We start from the raw sequence: 21,518 nt of genomic DNA, 5'->3' as shown, positions 1-21,518 counted from the left end.
TGAAATGTTTACAGGAAAAAGTCTTTTTTAGATTGATACGGCTGATTCCTGGAAGACTCTGTACTTTTTGACAAAATGTTCTTATTCTTATACACATAAAATGGTTACAAATGTAATCCCATATCAGGAACTGCTTGAACAAGAATTATAGCAATTATTAGAACAACGAATAAAATAGTTTTTAAAATGCAACGTTTTCCCTCAAACAAGTGGCGTATTTCGGATGTAATTATCTCGCTGCGTGGAATTGTAACTTGTGCAACGAAAGTTCCTTTTAAATTCTCCTGAATCCAAAAGACTTCTGAATGTCAAGTAGCTGCGCCATTTTATAATGAGCATTAACTGAATTAGACTAGTGTTTTTATCTGGCAGAATTAGTCATAAATAATGCAGTAACCCGCTGGTTTATAAATATTAGTACAGAAGACCGTCCTTGTGAATCAACTCGCCGTCATCGCTTGTCACGCTCTTGTTAAATATGCACAACAGACTCGAAAGTGGTTATCCTTTCTTAAAATGCATTTTGTAAAATTCACATCTTCCAAAAAACAGTGGTACAAATTAGTTACACCGACGTTTTCTTCCAGCAGAATTATATGATAATCTTGCGAACTTTCGTATTCAGTAAGTTTTTTTTAAAGATCTGCGACTCTTCTCTTTCATTGCTTAGCAGATTTAGGATCGGCTAGGATGTCGAACAAAAAAATAAAGACATGAAGTTAATGTTTAGATCGCATAATGTGTAAGCGAAGAAATTCGGAATTTGTGAATCTTTACAGAAACAAGATCATTTCACACTGCTTTTGCGCTGATACTGGAAAAAGGCTGGTGCGCGATTATCTTCAAATGAGTTAAATATTATTGCTATTGTTCTTAAGGAGTAATCACTATCATTGTTTACAGCTTCATAAAATTCAATGTACTCTGTCTAAGATAACGGTTCGACATAAATATGTAATATTTAGTATTTGACCTTAGACTAGGTGGATTAAATAACCTAAATAGATAATATTACTTTTAATCATTATAAACAGTATGCATCAGATTCCATATGTTATAGAAAATATTTTAGAAGGTATTAAATATTTCTTTAATGCACTACAATTGTTGGTTTCCATGTTTTCATTAATAGGGTTGCTCCATATAACCACCAATGAAAGTGCCAATTGAGAGTGCATGCAAGCGGAAGAGCCCAGGGATTGCTTGGCACGCTTCACTGAACAAATGATCTTGCAAAGGAAAGTGTCTTTTACAGCGGGACAAACTGTCATTTCCACGCAGCGCTCGCCAGCGTCACTCTCACTTTCAGGAATCAATAGACATCGCAGCGCCCAAAGAAGGTTCTACCTGAGGGAGAAATTGAAGAAATCGATTCCAAAGAGCCATCGACTGGCACTGGTAAATGCAAGTTGGGTTTGTGTCTGTCTGTAGATGCCGACTGTCTGTGGGTATTTTATATGAGTATATTTTGTAGACTTGTGATAAATCTTCTTTCCGTTCTGGCCAACAGTCACGTTTTAAATACCGAGACTGGAATCTGAGAGCAATCTACATAATGTTAACTATCGCAAATCAAGAAGGTGCTTTTATTTGTAACCTTTTAGATGCTAGCTTATTTGTTTAATCAAATACATTTAATAAATCAGATACCGTTATGATAATGTAGAGCTTGATATGGTTAAATCGCGATTATTCAGACAGGATTAAGAACTACGTTCATCTTGAATATAAATTCATAATACGCTATTGCTAAGACTATATTTTTAAATATATATTTTAAATTACTTAAAACAATCCGAGCGGTAACTAGTAACAATCTTTGATTACGCGCAAAGTGGCGATTTTAAACGTGATCATTACTGGTGATGGTGGATAAGAAAGGCCGGAACTAACAGGCAGACAGATGGACAGACAATGGGGATCAGACTCAGTGAGCTGATATGCATCAAATGAACAATCCTCTGACTTTCCTCTCAAGCACAATGGAAGGGAGAGAGAGCGAGGGATGGAAAGAGGGAGGGAGAGAGAGAGGGGAGAGAGAAACGCATTCACCCACATCTCTTATACTTTTGTGAGCGTTTAGACCAGTCGGTATGCCAGGTTCAATTAGATCACTATGAATAGGCACCAAACAACGCATCTATAACACGGCTTAAATGTTGAAAGCAATCTAATAACGTTGCAACTTAGCAATAAGTTCTCCATCTCTGCAGTGGGCTGTGAAAAACGGCGGCCGCTATTCAGTGGGAAATATTTACATTGAGATTACTTCCAACAGTCTGAAGTATTCTCTGAAGTATACTAAAAATAATTATGTTGATGTTGGCATCTTTGTGTCAAATTGATTTTGCACGCGTGTCACTTGGTATTGTGGAACAAAAGACAAGCTGCGGGGAAAGGAGAGGATTGAATGAACAGTAAAATACGGTATCATGCTTCCAAGTGTCACTTGACTCAGTAAGACCCGAGAAGTTTTTTTTCACACTGTGCGGAGAGAGCAGAGGTGCGAACCGGGTTGAATAGACCTGCTTTGTACTGTTGAGAGTCATCAGTAAAGCACGTTAATGCTACAGTCCGTTAGCTTCTAACCGAAGCGACAGCCACGAGAACACGGCAAATCCTGATAAATACAATTAACCGCAAGGGATGAAATAGTCTTTGTTTGATTTTATATAATATATATTATATCTTTACTAATTTATGCCACTAGCCTTAATGAATACCATGGAAGTAGTCATCCAGCACCATCTCTCACTTCATTAGTTTTCGCATTTAATTTAGGTCTCGGCTCCATTCAATACTGATGATAAAAACGCTCGATATAATAAAAGGTCGCTCGGAATTGTCACAAATTATCAATATCGCTTCGCCTGATAAGCATAATAGCATCAATTTCGAGGAAGGTTAGGTAAAATCTTATAGTCTCAATTACAGTAACAAGAATGAAAAATGATTGATAACTTTATTATGCTTGCACTGCGCCGGGGTGTCTCTTTTCGTAAGCTGTGTTTCCAGGCACATTGTCAGAAGCACAAAGTATACTCAACAAATGCAATGGTTTTGTTTCACGGATTTACAAGATGATGAATATTCTTGAACGGTCAATACATTTAGTTTCAATTGTATTTAATGTTTATCATGTCAATATATATATCACATGTTGACCTCTGGTTCTTATAACTACTCTCAATTCATGAAATTAACTCATTTTAAAATCTTAATCCGCACAATTATGCATATGCAGTAGCGAACATATCATTTGTAACTTTTATCTTCTTTTAAAAATACTACATTTATGCTTTGATATATCATAATTATACTAAACAATTTAGACTATGAGTTATTTTATTCTGTAGCCCACAACTTGAACTTATTTCTTAAAAGTAGTTTTGCACCAACGATTCACTTATGGTTAAATTTCTGCGGTAATGATTGATGGAGATTAGGAACGGAATAAATTAAGATGAATTAGTAAATGGGCCAACACAATAAGCGTTATTGATAAAAAAAAATAACATTTTATAAACGGATTTTGGGAAGTTCGGATTTCAGCTGTCATGGCTTGAATAGTTGTATAAACTTGTTTTTTTTGAACCAAGAATGAAATATGTAGCATCCTGTTCTTTCGCAGGTTACAAGCTCGGTAATCATCTGTTGTAAAATAGGAGTATACCGCATAATAAAACTTACGGATGCGATATTTCGAAAAGATGCTGTTTCTAATTAATCGTTTCATGTGAATAAGTTGAAGTTCTTATTTGGGCGAAGTAGATATTTCTTACTTCTACCCACCTAAACGTCTTAAGTGACAAGTATAATCCCACATGCACCATGAAATTAGAGGAATTAACCCGTTTTATCTTGTATGTCACAGGTAAATTATGGAACTTACCCCTTTCTCTAAGGGGCTATGGACAGGTGACAATAAATTTCTGCAACATCACTTCACTGACATATTAACAAGTGTGCACATAACCCGGGAGATCCCTGAAGATGCTGTTTTCGGTCCCTGCATCCTCCAGAACAACTTTTACGACACAATCGCGTTCATTGCCTTGAAGTCTTCAGATCGGAGATGTGTTCCCTATGTGTTCCGGGTAAGTGCCCTCTAATCCAACACGACTGGAATCTTAAAAAATTCACTTTGGGAGCTAATTGTCTATGACACTAGAAGGAACGTCAAACCACAGCCCAACTATACGAATTAACTGTTTTGCCAAAGTTTAAGATTAAAAAATCTATTTTTATAATTATTACAATATTGTTAAGATCAAAATTTGGAAGAGATTTATGTAAAAGTCAAAATCATAGTGGTTGTCTCCAAATGAAAATTGGATGGCATATCAGAAGAATGTCAAAATAAAGTGAAAGATATTTTGTATTAAATTGACACCTTAATGAATTTGGATCATGGAAAATTGATAATGTATTTACAGAGTCTGACCTGAATTTTTCAGTGATTGATTGAAAGCTTTCTTCCGTGCAGGTGGATGTAACTACGTTGAATAGCTCCACGGATGGGTTGTCTTGGTTGCGGCTGGTACAAGCGGCGAACAACACCAAGGAGCAGAACCTGGAGGCTTACCTGAAGAGCGGACAACTATATTATCGCTCTACGCGGAGGATTAGAAAGGACGAGGAGCTCTTCGTGTGGTACGACAACGAACTCTCCACGCTCCTCGGCTTCACTGATATCAAAACTCATACTGGCTCAAACAGTGAGTAACCCGGACACCACGCAAAGCTTTAGGTTAACGGCAGCCAAAGTGAAAGAAAGAATAACGCAGTTTACCGTCATCAGTTTGAGTTCAGATAAAAGCCAAAAGCGACTTTGTTCAGATTGACTTCCATAAGTAGGGCCCCAAAATGAAAAGCGAAATTAAATAACCCATAATCGTTAGAAAGGCATATAACTTGAAATGAGACTTTAAAATTTTTTTTTGGAAAATACTCTCAAAACGGATTTTTAGAGCAACATAATGAAATTAAGTATCCTACATCCCAACTACATACGATTGCTACAATAAATCAGGAGGAGATCTGGCAAATCTCACATCAGATTACAAGGAGAACTGACACAAACCAAAATCGAACAATTTAGCACCGATTGGTCTCTGCAAATCACGCGAGAATGGATAAGCCACATTTTATAGAATTAGATACACTGATATTTGGGTTGAAGGGCATGGCTGGAGAGTTTAAAAGAAGTCTTCCTCATAAGTAGATGCCACCTTGCTTACGTCATTGAGTTAAACATGACAATACGTCACACTATTTCAAGGAGCTTTCTTTCGTATCATATTATTTAATGCAACTTCTCGATTATGAATTTGTCTGTTAGGATAGCATTGTTAACGTGACGGTGCTGCCAGAAAAATGAGATCATCTTAGGTGGGCTTGGTGTTAGATTTGAGTACTTGTAATTGCCCCATTTTCTCCCATTTCGCGGAGGACTTGCCGCTCCTAGATAGCTATCCATTAAACCACAATCATATTAAAGTCCTACGTAAAATGCACCATAACGTTATTATCAGTTCGTGTCCACGTGCGAGAATTAGCAGGAAATATTTATCCCGAATACCTCAGAGTTAACAATGCTCTTTAATTACTTTATTTCTACCCCCACTGTGTATTTTAATTGTTGTTTAATTTACATGTCAACAGCCTAGAAATGAAGACCCAGAATAATAAATACTTGGATCTCAAATATAGCAACTAAACCCATATTGTGGCCGCCACCTGTTTTGACAGAATTCCCTGTTTTTGACAGAACAGCAAAAATCGAACAAAAATAGAAGAAAAGATCGCATATTTTTGCAAAATAGAAGAAAATAGAAAAAGTATCTTATATTTTATTGAGCTGTAACCAAGAACATTGAATTTGTTGATCTTTTCTAAGTCAGAAGGGAGGGGGTTCGTGTCATCTCTCCAGAGACTTGAAAACATGACTTGACCCCGATAATTTAGTGCTGTATTTATGATCGCCTTTAAAAAGTCATGGAATTATTTTGTAGGAGTTTGCCGATCTTCCTGAAGGGCTAGTGATTAGATTAGACTAGATTAGATTATGAGGACACGCAGTCCTCTTTTATTGTCATTTAGTATTGCATGCATTAAGAAATGATACAATAGTGATGTTTACTCATTAAGCAATGCCACTAAAATGTACTCGTATCTGCTGTTTTCGTTATTCGTGTTTGCAGGATTGTGCAAATTGGCTGCTGGAATTCCCATACTAGAACAGTGGCTGTACTTCAATATTAGCCATAAAACCTATAGGCTGTTCTTGGGGTCTGAAAAGCGGAATATTCATGCAAGGAATGGGGCACGGTGGTCTCGCGGTTAGAGAAACGCTTTACAGATCCAGTTGTCGGGAGATGCGGGTTCAGTTCCCGCTGCAATATGTAAGGGGTTTTCCCCCTGACCGGGTGGGTTTCCACCAGGTGCTCCATTTCCACCCCCCCCCCCCATATTCAAAAGACCTCCGGTTTGGCTTAGTGGGCATGTGACGTTATCGCAGGAAACCTTGGCCACACTCGTGGGTTGCCCGAGCATATCCTCGGACTGTATTGGCCGTTGGCGCAAATGATCATTTCGTTGTATCTTTTAATATACATGTGACAAATCAGATTTTATTTCATTCGGTAAATGAATATTACTGCAGTAGCACATTCAAAATGAGATGTTAATTTGTTTTTATTATTTTTGGCAGCATTCAGATGCACGGACTGTGGCCAGGAACTGAAGTATGAAAATCCATATCTGGCCCACGTTCGATTCTTTTGCGGGAAGAGGAAGGATTATCTCTGGCGAGATTTTCAGACCCTTGGCTTTGGTCACAGTGGCCTTTTTAAAGATCCTTCCAAGAATGCTGAGCTCAAAGATAAGAGCAAAGTGACCAACTTTCATAGGATCGCCCATGACTTGGAACATTCTAGGAAGAAATCAATGGCACAGGACGAGGAACGGCCGTCCTCCGAAAAGCACCCCAACAAGCGGAAACTAGAAGGTGTAGAGGACAACAAAAGCAGGAAAACGGTCTTATTGGAGAAAACAAATAACCTGGTGTGCGTCCAGAACGGAATTTCTAAAGATGAGCCAAGTGTTTTCCCGACGCTTGCGGTTTCTGTTTGGAAGCTTAGTTCTGATAAGTATTTATTGAAGAAGGATTCATCGGAGCATAAAGCAAGTGCATTTACTGAGGTTCGTCGACAGCGTGAAAAAGCCAAAGCTGAAAAATTAGAGGGCAGTGCTAAAGATGAAACCCCTGACCTGACCAGGAAGGTGGGTGCAAGAACAGAGGTGGTTATCAGTTCCCATGGCAGCGCCTTCTCCTCAGTTTTACCGTCTGGTGTTAGAGCAGATGAGCAGAAGAGTGCATTCTGTCAGCCCTGCAGACGAACCGGGGAAGGGACCCCTTTGCTTCTGAGCCATGCTACTGCTGAGGTCACCGGGGATTTATCTGATTCTACCGCTACCAGTCATCTCCTGGGTCCCACTAATTTGCTAAACTCAAAATCTGTTAGCACGGATCTTGGCAATTCTCACATATTACACGCAAGTGTTGCAACCGGCAGCCCGCTTTTATACCCCTCTGACATGTGGCCAAAACCGGTTGGCGTTCAACTCCAATCCACGTCCTCGCTGACGCTGCTCCCGCCGTCCTACACGTCCTTTGGGGTTTCTGCTCAGAACTGGTGCGCCAAGTGCAACGCGTCCTTTCGAATGACTTCAGACCTGGTGTTTCACATGAGGTCTCACCACAAAAAAGAGTACGCAACCGACTACTTGAACAAGAGAAGGCGAGAGGAAAAGTTGACATGCCCGATATGTAACGAGTTTTTTAGAGAGCGCCATCATCTATCTCGACACATGACATCTCACAATTGAGTTGTGGATTAAAACTGAAGGGAGTGAATTTTAAAGGTTTCCCGACAGTATGACCAGAAGAAGCTGGGATGGAATTCCTCAAGAAACTGTTTTCACTGCAGAAGAGATTGAGCTCGTCTCACGGGCAATATTACAGCAGGAGGGAGAAGCAGTCTTAAATATAAAAAAAACAAACTTGCAATCTATTTAGGCAATAAGATATATTAGAGTTATGTAAAGGTACCATTGACATTAAAGGTTGTACTTGTAGGATAATCGGTTTGATCTGGCAATGAATTAACTGTGCACCCCATGGACCATCCATGATAACAAATTCCTGCTTTTGAATCTTTGTAAACTTAGAGTAACGAACATGGATTCTTGCAGTTGATACAACGACCTTCAACCTATATAATTATTTCTGTTTGATAATTAATTTTGCGGAAAATCTGTGCCGAACTTCAATTAACTTGTCACAATGCATTTTTTGTCTCGAATTATAGTTTCATATCATGTAAGCGCAAGTTGGAGAGATTTAAAAAAAAACTATTGCTACACCAGACTGATGTGCATCTATTTGAAAAGATTCATGATTGCGTTCAAAGCATAAATACATGACTTGAAAATAATCTAATTCATACACTACTCCACGACGGGTGAATAAAACAAAATGTTTGGGTAGCTAGTTAAAAGTGCTAGCAGCAAACAATCTGCCGAAGGTACTCCAAGGGTCGAGCAGCATCTGTGAGGGAAGGAACTGTTGACGTTTCGGGTGGAAACTCTGCGTCAGGACAAAGTACTTCTGTACAGTAAAGGCTACGCTACCGATGTGTCTGAATTAAGATAAGCATGAGTGACAGGACCATCAGACAGTCCGTCCATGCATTAATTAAAGGCAACTCTATATCTGTCAATCATACCAAAGGCGAGCGGAGCAGCAAAACTATTGGCGTTTGGTGTTGTGAGCTTTTTTGTTTTGCAGATTAAGTTAAAGTTTTTTTTCCAGGATATTTGCATATCTGACGTATTCAAGTATCAGATAAAGAATGACAGTCTGAATGTGATTCATTAGTTCTCGTTTTATATTTTCCAGATTTCAGTAATAAGGAGCTCCATATTAAACTGAGATTTTTTTTTACCCCGTAGCACCGTATGAATGTTAACTCTGTTAACAGGTTACGGCTGTAACCGTTTTAGAAGTAGTATGTTCTCCCAGAATTTGAAATTATTTCTAGGTTTGAGGAGATTTCTTGTGATCTGCTGTTCAGTCATTCACAGATGTTGCTGTTCTATATTTTGTGTAGCTACATGAACCACAGTTCAAGGGACAAGTATTGAGAGATTTCTATTTGAAAAAAAATCAAATTATAGCTTTATATTCCCGTAGCTAGTATAAATGGCGAGAGCTCACACCGCTGAACATCGGAACATGTGAAGCGGTCGATAGCCTGTATCACACACGACTATACGAATTTGAGGCAGGACACGGCCACTTGTCCCTTCCGACCTGTTCCTCCATTTAGTGAGGAACTGCTGATTTGTTTCCATTCCAGTCTACTGGGGTAACCATCAAACAGCGTTAGAAGCGCTGAAATGGCAGAATAGATTAGCTAGAAATGGTGAGAGTGGCTTCGGACTCAGAGGGTTCGCAGCTTCAAATCAGCAGCTTTGAATTAAAGATTAATCGAAAAGTCAAGACTGAAAAAAAAAGTTATGTCAATTGTTACACCCAAGAGTCAATTCAACGTTGGGTAACCAGACCAGAATTCAAACTGGACCTATCAAAAGGTAATAAACTGCATTTATATGGTGCTTTTCACATCCCATGTCAATGCATTTAGGAAAGTTAGTAAGTGACAAAAAGACAAAACGGTGACGATGTCCAGTTTTTCCCACCCCAAAATTAGTTACATACACAAAATGATGGTGGAACTCAACGTGTCAGGCAGCATCTATGGGAAAGGGTAAACAGTCGACGTAAGCGTAATTATCTGCTCAACTACTTCGCACAAATAATTGACGCTCACTCTGAGATTGTACTAACTGCTTGAAATCTTTCCTCGTTGAAAGAAGCCATTCGCTTCATTGCGACACTGTCTGGTAGCGAGCGAACTGCGATATTGTTTAGCAGTGAAATGCGAAATGGTACAGGACGTCACTATTAGCCGGCAGAAGGTGAGCGGACAGTGATCTGTTTCCGGATGCACAGCATACATTGGTTTAGTCGATAGGATTCAACAATAGCTACACCTAACGGTACGGCTCCAAATCGATTTCTGCGCTATATTTTACAGTATTAAGTTCACGGAGGTTTACTGTGGTTTGGGGAGAAGATGGTGTCCGAGAGTGTTCTGAGGGCATCTAACCCAAATAAAACTGATTTAGATTGTTAGCGTTTTAGGGGCTGAGGAGCAAACTCCATCGGTTTAGCAGAGACTAACGCCGATCTGTGGAAGTTGGGCCGAACAGAATTTAAGCAGAGTGGTGATTCTTCAAGCTAAAGTATCCTGCTACCCGCCTACGAATGCTAGAAGTTATTCCCCCTAACACGAAATAACGCACGGTGTTTAAAGTGGCGCCTTTTAGAATGGAAATCAATATGCGAGGTGGAAGGAGGATAAGGGAGACGCGAATATGAAGAAATCACCAGGGCGGTGGTTGGATTCGGGAGCACCCCGTCCGGATGGATGCCAGAGGCAAGTATCTCATAACATTTTAAAAGTGTCTGGACGAGCGAGAGAGTCACAAGGCTCAGAAGGCTGCGAACGCAATGATGGTAAATAGGATTAATGTATATGGTCAATTGCCATGGGATCGGTTCTTCTGCTTTTTGTCTCAGCGAGCCTATAACTATATTGCGAAATGATAGAAAATAGAAATCCGAACTGTTGAACAGTCAAAACTTGAAACCAAAGATCACCGATTTGAAACGTGTATTGTTCCTTCTATACAGTATTTGTTAAAAAGTCACTTACACCCACCTTGAGAAAAGACCGCTGTGAATATTGCAAACTGATTGACGAATGCTTTAATGTTACTGGTTTGAAAAGTTTATCGGGAAAGATTTTTCCGACAAAAAAAAACTTAATTCGAAAGGGAGAAAATAGATTTAACGAATGCAATTTTCGCCACTAAATAAGAAGACAAGTGCAATTAAATAATATTTACACAAGCATACGATTATTTGGATACTCGAAGCCCCATCTTAAATTCCAAATGTCAGAGACGCGCTGTATAGTTCTATGCACACCTTCTCATATAAGAAGTCAGCCGTCAGTCAGGCCGGAGGTGTTAACTATTTGGTTAATAATTTATTACTGAGGGGATTAATTATGCCAACCTTCAGATGCATATTATTATTTTATTCATTTTGGTCCACTTGTACGTAGTTTCCCGCATTGTTTTATGTGTAAGGTTATTTATTGTCTATAGATTGTTACCCGGAGTACTCTTTGCAGTGTTCTGGCACAAAAATGTTGGACTTACTGACCCAGTGTTGCTTGTGTGGAATTTGCACGTTTTCCCTGTAACTGCATGTCCCCTCCCTCCACCGCCCCCCCCCGCATCTCAAAAGACCTGCTGATTGGTGGGATGATTAACTACGGCTAGTGTGGGTGGGGTCAGAAAGGGGCAATGGGATTCATATCGTACTGAGAGCCGGCAAGGACTTGACAGACAGAAAGGCTTCATTCTCTGCCGTAGGACAATATATAAAGATGATAATGCTTTTTTTTTCTAGTTGTTTCTCAAATGGACGATAAAAATACCAGCAGGCCACATTCTAAGAGCAGTGAGGTTACGGTAAATCAGTGCCAACCCTGGTCAGGCTTCTGTTTTACCGCGCACAGTTGCGGTCACCATATTGGAGGAAGGGTGTGATTATACAGAAGGTGCAATTAATGCCACTTACATTTTAGTCAAACTATTCTTTTTCTACAATTTTTTAAACAAATAAACAGTTTTGATATTACTTATATACCGAGACAATTAGAAGTGTTTCCTCTCACACCCCTTCAAAATAAAACTCGAGATTTTTACAAATCGTTTTGGATATGTATTAAGGATTTTATTTTAGGCTCCTCTTTGTAGAATACCACTTTACTTTAGCACAATCATGTGCAACGATCTGAAAGTAGCAATCCTTAGTTACAAATCACTTCATTTAATTCCACAGGGAAGTCTTGAAGCGTCAGTCTTCCTTCTCAGGGACTACACACATTGAGTTTGAGTTGGTACCTGACGTAATATAATTTCAGTTCATTTCTGCCAGAATTCATTTCAAAAGAGTTCAATTTACTCTCAAACCAAATTCAGGGTCACCTGCCTTAGATGAAATAGTGATATACAGTATACCTAAACAGGCCGGGGGAGTTCTCCATCACATCCCACCAAAGGGATCAATTGTGCCAATGCTTTCTCAACCCTTAAGGTTATTAAAGCGATTTTTTTTGGCTCGTTCATGTCTTACCTGAAATTATGGGTAATATAATTTTCTTTAGGCCTCGGTATACAAGGAGATTTCCAGAGTTAAATAGCAAGTTGCTTAGACCTATAACTGATATCCATATAACCAATAAAATCAACCACAGACAGTAGTCTAAAATCGATCAAAGTTGTATTGAAAGAGACAGCGGTGACTTCCGAGGCACCCATAGCACAGCCTTGCTTTCGGAAAACGTCCTGCTATTTTTTTCGTAATTGGAAGCCGGTTGGCAGAGTGCCCTTGAAGTAAGGTTACTCCGTTTATCTGAAGCATTGTCCTATATTTCAGATAATGGGCGTTGGAGCAAACTATGAAAAAGTAAATAGAGACCAATCTAAAAACAATTACATAAAATGCAAGAAAATAAGTGTCTTAGACAAGTGCAAACAAGGCAAACAAAACGAGGGCAACTAACGGTGCCAAAAATGTCCAAAATGTCACACAACCAGACAGGCAGTGAAGACCCGTTATTTCACTCCGAGCGACATCAACTGAGACCTGAGAATACACTCCTACTTAAAGCGCGCTTGTAGTCTCTACGGTGAGACTTTACTCCTTCTACTCCCAACTCTAGGCATTCTATTCAGGAAGCAATTAGCAACAATTATACACTGTGAATCTCCAGAGGAGTAAATTAGGTACGTCCGTGCAAATGGCTTCTCAGGATCTCCTTAGCCGTCTCCAGCGCTGTGGCAGCGGGGACATTGATGTGAGGTGCGACTCCGGCTCCTTCCCAGGAGGTTCCACCTAGACTGGACGACCTGATAGTCGGCATAGTCAGGTAGAGGTCGGTGTCGTCTACATGATAGGTTTGTGGAGGGTGACATCCGCCACTCGTCAACTCGCCGACGATGAGAGCTCTTCCCACTCTTTTCATCACGAAGGCGAATTGTTCAGCTGCTCCCGAAGTGACGTTGCTTGTGAGGACAATTAGCTCCCGGTTAGAACCATATCGCTCCCCTTGACAAAATGAATAACACCGTAATCAGGCGGGATTATGACTGAGAATGAACAATGAAGCAGATGCTGTCTTCTATTCTTACCTGCTGACCAAGGAACGGTCCATATTTCGTAGGTTGTGTCAATAGGTCTATTGTAAACAGTATCCAGGAGCACCGGGTTCCCATCGTCAAAGAAATAGGAGCACAGGGTTGGGATAGAAGAGGTGGGTCCTCCAATGTTGTTCCTAAGCCAAACATAACGTGTTTGCATTCGTTAAGCTTGTAAACAACTGTACACTAAGGTGGGGGGGGGGGCAGAGGGGACACGAGTAAATTAGGCAACACCCATAATTAATTTAAACACGTGTGAAGAACTAATCTGTTACTTACCACCGCAGTATAGTTCTAGGAGGCTTTGACATTCGTGTTGCTCCAATGTCAAGACCCATCCATTCACTCAATGGAGCATTAAAATCTACTACAACGAACACGACGCCGAAGGAGTTTAGCGGCTCAGGCAGCAACAACGGAGAGAAATGGACAGTCGTCGTTCTGGGGCGAGAATTTTCATCTGGACTGAAGCCATCCAGATGTTGTCTGACCCGTTGAGTTCCTCCGGCATTTTATTGTTCCGGCGGTACATCTGAACATCAGTTCCCCACTCTTCCATCTCCATCAACAAGCCACCACTCTTCTGTCCTCACGGTGGTTTTTTTAAAACTGGTTTTCAATAACAAAATTGTTTTGCCGAGTATCTTTGCACTATCCGCCGTAGAAAGACAGGAACTCCCCGTGGCTATCCATTTCAATTTGACTTCCTGTTCTATTCTGATATGTCTGTCCATGGCCTAACTCAACCACAATGACGAGGCGAAACTCAGGTTGGAGGAGCAACACCTCATATTACAACCTGATAGCATGAACATCGATTTCTCTAACTTCCGCCCATTTCTTCCCATTCCCCTCTCTTTTCTTTCATCATTGTGGTTCCTCTTCCCCCTCCCCCATCTTCTCCTCGCCTGACCACCACCTTCCTCTGGTTCCCCTCCATCTTCCCTTTCTTCCATGGTCCACTGACATCTCCTGTTAGCTACCTTCTTCTTCAGCCCTTTAATCTTCCATCTATCTTGCCCCGCTTCTTACTTCAATTTTCCTTCTCCCACTCACATTCCCCTCGTCTACCACCTGCTAGTTCATACGTTTCTCCCTCCCCGCATCTTCTCATACTGGCTTCTGCTCTCTTCCTTTCTAGTCCAGTTGAAGATCTCGGCCCGAAACGTCGAATATTTATTCTTCTCCATAAATGCTGCCCGAACCCAGAATTCCTCCAGTATTTTGTGGATGTTCAAAAACAGAACTTACTTGGTATCTTTCAAGAGCTACGACTATCTCAACCCCGCCTTCCCAATGTTTTAACGGATCAAGAATTAGAATTATTACGTTATTCTATTGGATAATTAGGGAAAAATTAGTTGAATTCTGCACACTTGCTCCAGTTCACTATTAGTAGTAAATACTCTCCCCCCCCCAAAGGAAATAAGATGTAGCGTCCCAGTAGCGTACGGGGCACCGGAAATGGGAGTTCAATCCCGGCGTCCTCTGTAAAGCGTCTCCGTACGTGCCTCAGTGGAATGCGTGGGTTTTCACCGGCTCATCCGGTTTCCTCCCACAGTGCAAAGACCTACCGGGCAGGTTAAGTGGTCATTGTAAATTGTACAGTGAGTAGGTTAGGGTAAAATGGGGCATGTCGGGGGTTGCTGGGCGGTGCAGCTCGAAGGACCTATTGCGGTCTGTATCTCTAAATAAAAAACAAAACTTGAGCAGATGACGTGAATCACTAACCCAAAGATTCGGCCTGATTGTATAGAATTGGCTTGCTTATGTCGTTCGTCAAAATTTGGACTCATTGTCGTAATAGGAAAACGGTAATATATGACTTTAGGAAATTCATGGATTTGCCCTTTTTTCCAACATCAGGATAATTCCTAAGCATTAAAAGTGAAATACCAGCGTTTGATAACATAGTCTTGATCGGAAATGAAATGAAATCCCGGAGATCTATAACAAGCCTGATTCGTTATCTTCAGTAACTGAATTTGATAGTTCGGATTCTACACGCAGAATCAGGTTTTAGACCCCTCGCAGCAGTTTCTAAAATCAGGGCGATACACGTTGCTAATAAATAATGCAACAACTTGCCGTGTGGGGTATAAGCACGCCAGCAGTCATACTCGGCGACTGTAGCTTTGCGGGAGACGGACTGAGGGTTTTCTCAGTCTTGTCTAAGTCTGTGATGGCAATGATGCAAATCTGCCTCTGCCTCAATGATCTGCTGCTGTTCTAACCTCAACAGCGCCCTCCATTGTTTTTAAATCGACATTGCTATCTCCCACTTCCTACATTAGCCAACCATAAGGGAACGTGGATAAATTGCCAAGTAACTGCCAAACTAGGCGTAGTTGGTGGATTGTGCCTAATCTCTTGGGGAAGATGGTGACCGTCTCAAAGCCATTTTATGCTGCTCAATCACAGGTACCCAACGGAGAATGCCTTCATCCAGTTGGAAAACAAAAGATACTCTGAGAAAAAAAAACACCGAAACCTAGTCAGGAGCCCTGGAATACTTTGATTCACCTCGATCGGATATTGCAATAAATATTTATTATCTCAGTTTCCTTATACAGTAATTATTGAAGCTGAATATCAAGACGAATTAAAATTGTTATTTTAATTCAGAGCATAGATTTTTGTCAGTCGCAGTTGGAGTTGTTTCCTCAACGATAGGCAAACAAAAACAAACTTTCTACGATCTCTAGGCACACGTGACAGTAACAAATCAGTCCCAATTCCAGTTCTGACATTTACGACCCGAGATGGCTTCCGTTCAACTCCGCCATGGACGGTACCAAGCCCGGCTGCGAAAGGAGAAGGGTTGGGAATGGCGTCAGAAACGTCAGTCTGTGAAAAATCACAGAGAACGCCAAGACTAAGTCCTTATTCCTGGGAGAGGAAGGATCTTCGCCTAGAAGACTCCTGGGGACAACTTGAAAGTCTGGCCCAGGATAGAGGACTCTGGCGAGCTTCTGTATGCCCCAGTAGAGGTGATAGGCTTAAGTGACTAAGCAGGTACGGTTTCCATTCAATTCAGGATATAGATCTTCACAGGTTGGGATGTAAATCCAATTGTTGAGGTGCGACCTCTCCTTATTTGTCCCCTATCAGTTCTTGTACGGGAACTCTCCAAGAAAGCTTAGCAGTGTACCTTGCATTTGGAAGCATTGGAATAAAACTCATTGCAGCTATTGGATCTTAACATGACTCTGGTTACTTACAGGGCCTTTCAGTGCTTAGAAAGCTGTCAAGAGACAGTCTACCTGAGACACATGCTTCCACCACAGACGCACACAAGACAGAGGAAACTTTCAGTTCGTCTCCCGCATAGAAGCTTTTGAAAGACTAACTAGTCTCAGTGATCATTTTAACTGGTTAAACTGAATTTTAACTGAATTAATGCGTACTACATTACACATCTTAATGAGATTCTCTCGGAAAACTGAAGTTTGGCAAAGTATTTTGATTAGTTTTAAATACTTTTGAGACCCGGAAATTGATCAGGGATTGAAACACACACTGCACTACGAAGGAAACATGAGTTGTCGAATTAACTTGCATAGTCAACAGTTGAAAACCATTTGAACGCTGATCCACATAGAACCGTCATCAAGTGTTGACAGTGAACAATGATAAGGTTTGGTAGGTTAATTGACCACGTTAACTTTCCCTGAGTGTGCAGGTGAGTGTCAGAAGTTAGGGGAGTTAATGGGGATGTGGGAAGAATAAACTGGAATTTTGCAGGAATAGTGCAAATGGGCGTTTGATATCCAGCGCGACTTCAGTGGGTGGAAGGGACACTGTCCCAAACAACAGGAATTCTGCAGATGCTGGAAATTCAAGCAACACACATCAAAGTTGCTGGTGAACGCAGCAGGCCAGGCAGCATCTCTAGGAAGAGGTACAGTCGACGTTTCAGTCCGAGACCCTTCGTCAGGACTAACTGAAGGAAGAGTTACTGATGAAGGGTCCCGGCCTGAAACGTCGACTGTACCTCTTTCTAGAAATGCTGCCTGGCCTGCTGCGTTCACCAGCAACTTTGATGTGTGGGACACTGTCCCTATTGTTTGACTCTATGAGCGCACCATCTTGCGCATAATTTCCACTGCCAGACCATTCAGGTTTGAGTTGAAGATAACACTGCACACGACCAATTAATGTTACCAAGTGCAAAGAAAACGAATCTCAAGGTGATATATACGTAGACTGATAATACATTTACTTTAAACTTTGCATTACCTCAGATCCACAATTAGTGCAATCGTGTGCGCGATCTTATTCCATACGTGAACTGCCATTAGATCGGACACTTGGGTAATCAAGTCAATGTCGCCGAACATGTCGAAACGGAGGTAGCCGACACCATTCTCAAACACTTTCGTCTGGAAGGAAAATTTAATCAAGTCTTCAAACATCTCAGGAGGTGGAATCTGGGGGAAAGGGAATAGGAGGAATTAATGGACACAAATGCCGAAAACAGTAGATTGTTTCTCAATGTCCTGGGATTTCGGGTTAGAAAATTTCTGTTATCCTACCGGCATGGGGACCACACTGGGGATATGGTCCTTCAGATCGTCTGGGATATAAGCTACCCTGAGATGTTTATCTCCGGAGAGTTTCTGCAGGTCCTCCGACAACTTCTGAGCCAGCTCCACCTCGGAATTAATGACATCATACTTCCCGTCTTGAATCAAGTCGGCGATCAGCCTCGCTACCTTGGCACCGGTCTCAGCAAATGCATAATTATCTGCCACCAACTTCCCGGCCGTGCGCACAATCCCTGGGACCTTGGCTCGAAGATCTATGATGCCAAGGGCCACACCCATAGCTTCGCTGGCTTGGACCAAAATATGCGGTTCAGTGCCAGAGAGGCTCCAAGCCTTTCCCGTCACGGCACTTACAGCGACCTGATTTGGAATCGAAACATAAAGGTTGCTGTCTCCTATCTGGTAGGTAGATACGGACAGGACGCCTCCAATGGTTGGCTCCCCGACCACTGTTGCCCTGTTCTGGTCTTTCATTACTCTGGTGAACGCCTCTGCGGCAGAACCTGTGATATGACTCGTTAGGATGTAAATGTCCTTATTGGAGGCGTATCTTTGGCCAAGTACCTCGGGTAGTGTCCATACTTCCAAAGTGGACGAGGAGGAGCGGGTAAACACAGTATAAAGGTGACGGAGAGGTTCGGAGTCAAAGAAGTAAGAACATAAAATCGGAATTGCAGTTGAATAGCCACCGACGTTGTATCTCATGTCAATAATCAGAACGTCTGTATTGACCAGTTTGTTCCAAACTTGGTCGAGTAACTGTGGGACAATAGCGTCGATGATTTCTCCGTCGGCCATCATATCAAACCGTAGATACCCAATATTTTTTGGCAACACTTCAACCTTGAAGAGGGCTTGAATTGTGTGGTCGAGCTCCTCGGGGGAAGGGATTTTGCCAATGTGGCCGTCTAGGACCTCAGGCGCGCTCTCGCTATAGAAGACGTGGAAGTGGTGGTCACCAGAGGTCTCCTTCAGGTCGGAGGTCAACTGGGCAGCCAATGACTCGTAGTCTACAACAGAGCGGTATAAACCATCCAACCATTTTGATCTGAGCAGCGAACTGACCTTGGCGGCCACTTCTGGAATGGCATAGTGGACATTCAGGAGATGCCCAGTGTCTTCCACTAGCTTGAACACTTTAGCATGGAACTTTAGAACATCCTTCGCCTTGTCTATCGCCTCTTCTGCCAACACTATGGCATCGGGTACCACTCCACCGCCCAGCCAACTCTCCCCATTATTATCTATAAAGTTTATGAAAGGGACAGTAATAAACAAATTGGTGTTTTCTATGTGAAAAGATTGGGAATGAAGAAGAGTACCGGATGTGATCTCCCCAATCACGGTGGCCCTGCTTAGAGACTGCATCAGGTAGGCGAGCTCCTCGGCCGCTGTGGCAGTGCGGTGGCTGGTCAGCACGTAGACGCCCTTTTTTGATCCATAGAAGTTCCCACCCAAATCAGGAAGCGTAAAGTATTCTTTGGTGGAGTTGTCCAGCCTGTTGAAAACGGTGTACAGACGAACGGGTGGGTGCCGGTCTTGGAAGTATGACAGCAACACGGGCACAGCGGCCGAAGTGCCACCTACGTTGTGCCTAAGATCTATTATTAAATTGTCCGTGTCCTGAATTGGGCCCCACACTTTCTCAACTATGTAAGGCTTCAGTTTCGTCAATGCCGACTCAGTAGGAAACACATCAAATTTCAAGTACCCCGTATTGCCAGGTAAGATTTGCACCTGAAACACAGCGTCTACAATTTGCCGGAGGTAATTGGCATCTGTTGGTAAGACCTCGGATGGGCTCTGTTCTGTGGTGACCGGAGGTTCTGACTTTACGCTAATCATTAGACGAGGATCTTCGGAGATGGTCTGAAGCTCGTAGTTAAGTTTTGCTGCCAGGTCTTGTTCTGAAGTTACAGCCGAGCGAGCAACTTTAGCAATTTGCAGGGCCAGGGACGGTACCTGATCTACAAAGCAATAGTGGGCTCTCAACAGCTCGGTGACTTTCCGGATTACATTGGGCATTTCTTTCCTTACAGCCAGAATGGAGGTGGCTTTCTCAAGGGCTCTGTCTGCATTTACCGGTACACAGGGGAACACACCGTTCACTTCCCAGCTCTGGCCGGTGATGGGGCTGACCGACCTGGAGAGGGGAACAGTGATGAAGAAGTCAGACGAACCAATGCGCAGCTTTTGAACGTTGAGCGAGCCTCCCGCTGTCCGCTCCCCCACCAAAAGGCCGCGGTCTAACTGCTTCAGGATGTACGCTACGTCCTCGGCTACCCCATTGGTGTTCTTGCTAATAAGCACCAGGACGTCTTTATGCTTGTCGTATCTTTCACCCAACAGAACGGGTAGGGTCCATATATCCTTTGTGGTATTGGACGGGCGGTCATAGATAGAGTCGATATGTATCGCAGGGTTTACATCGCAGAAGTAAGATATAATGAAAGGAATACCGGAGACCTTTCCGCTGCTGCTGTAACGGAGATCCAGGATCATCGCGCTGGTGCTAACCATGGATTTCCAAATCGTGTTCACTAGAATCGGGCCAACTACTTTGACGATGTCCTCCTCGATAATATGATCAATTCTCAAGTAGCCAATGCTATTTTCCAAGATTTCGAATTTGATTGAATTTTGGACCAAGGCCATGAGTATCTCAGGGCTCGGGGGAGGGAGGTTGACCGGTTCAGGGAGAGACGTCCCGGGCTCGTACGTGACCAGTAGTCGGGGGTCGCTCAAGGCCCCCTGGACACCAGAGGTCAACATTGCCGCAAGACTTTGCGGATCATTCACACGCAATATGTCGCCACTCTGATTGACTTGCCTGATGGCCTCTTTCATCCCAACTAAATTCTCTGGGAAGCAATAGTTATCCAGCAGGATCTTAGCCATGTCCAGCATCAGCGTGGATTGAAACGTCCCGCTGGTGGGCACATGCTGCAGTAACAAAAGCGCCAGGCAAATGATCGTCCTTGTCGTCATTTTTCACAAAGCTCCAGTGCATCGGGGAAACCGACCTGGAGCAACACCCTTCAATTCGGACTGAAATGAAAGCTGTCTCTTAAACCTCTGTGCTCCGGATGAGAGAGATTAAAGTACTCATTTCTGTTGAGCGTATAATCTCATTAGAGTGCAGACTCCCGAACCGTTGCCTATAAATAACATTAAAAAAGCGCCGTGCATAAATAAACTTAGTTTCCCAGCGTTAGGTGGTTCCAATTCCAGCTATGAATCTCAAATTTGCACAGAATGGTAGATCTGGCAGAATAGCCAAAAGTGAAGTTTGCTTATTGCCGGCTAAGCAAAGGTTGTAGTTAATATTGCATGGAGAATTTCTTTACGAATAGGAAAGAAAAAAATCAGAATACATCTGGCTGCTAATTAGTGATCAATAAATAGCCTATCAAATGCTCTACTATCCCGATAATTTTCTTTCAATTCTACTTTCTATTTTTGGAGAGATTGATTTCTTCCTCCCCTCCGGTTTTCTATCTTCTTTTATAAGCACAGCATTAAAACCCAAGTTTCCCACTGCATCACATAAATGGAATCTGTTGTGAC

The 21,518-nt window shown here is 42.1% G+C and overlaps 2 protein-coding genes across 2 annotated transcripts; one reads left to right on the top strand and one right to left on the bottom strand.

Moving 5' to 3' along the window:
* The first annotated feature begins 1,282 nt into the window (after positions 1–1,282).
* znf488 (zinc finger protein 488) lies at positions 1,283–8,303 on the top strand. The gene is made up of 4 exons (XM_063070181.1): positions 1,283–1,398; positions 3,875–4,097; positions 4,487–4,718; positions 6,713–8,303. Exons 2-4 carry the CDS (start codon positions 3,882–3,884, stop codon positions 7,888–7,890), a joined length of 1,626 nt encoding a protein of 541 aa, XP_062926251.1. The 5' UTR covers positions 1,283–1,398; positions 3,875–3,881; the 3' UTR covers positions 7,891–8,303.
* A 4,683-nt stretch (positions 8,304–12,986) lies between these two features.
* rbp3 (retinol binding protein 3) lies at positions 12,987–20,939 on the bottom strand. Its single transcript, XM_063070700.1, has 4 exons — positions 17,940–20,939; positions 17,644–17,834; positions 13,396–13,538; positions 12,987–13,312 (listed from the first exon to the last, which is right to left on the bottom strand). The coding sequence occupies exons 1-4, from the start codon at positions 20,937–20,939 to the stop codon at positions 12,987–12,989; spliced, it is 3,660 nt and encodes a 1,219-aa protein (XP_062926770.1).
* Positions 20,940–21,518: the final 579 nt, after the last annotated feature.

This window comes from Mobula hypostoma, chromosome 18, assembly GCF_963921235.1.
Source record: "Mobula hypostoma chromosome 18, sMobHyp1.1, whole genome shotgun sequence".
Classification (NCBI taxonomy): domain Eukaryota; kingdom Metazoa; phylum Chordata; class Chondrichthyes; order Myliobatiformes; family Myliobatidae; genus Mobula; species Mobula hypostoma.
Note: the sequence above shows the minus strand (reverse complement) of the source record. Positions and strands in the feature narration are given on the sequence as shown.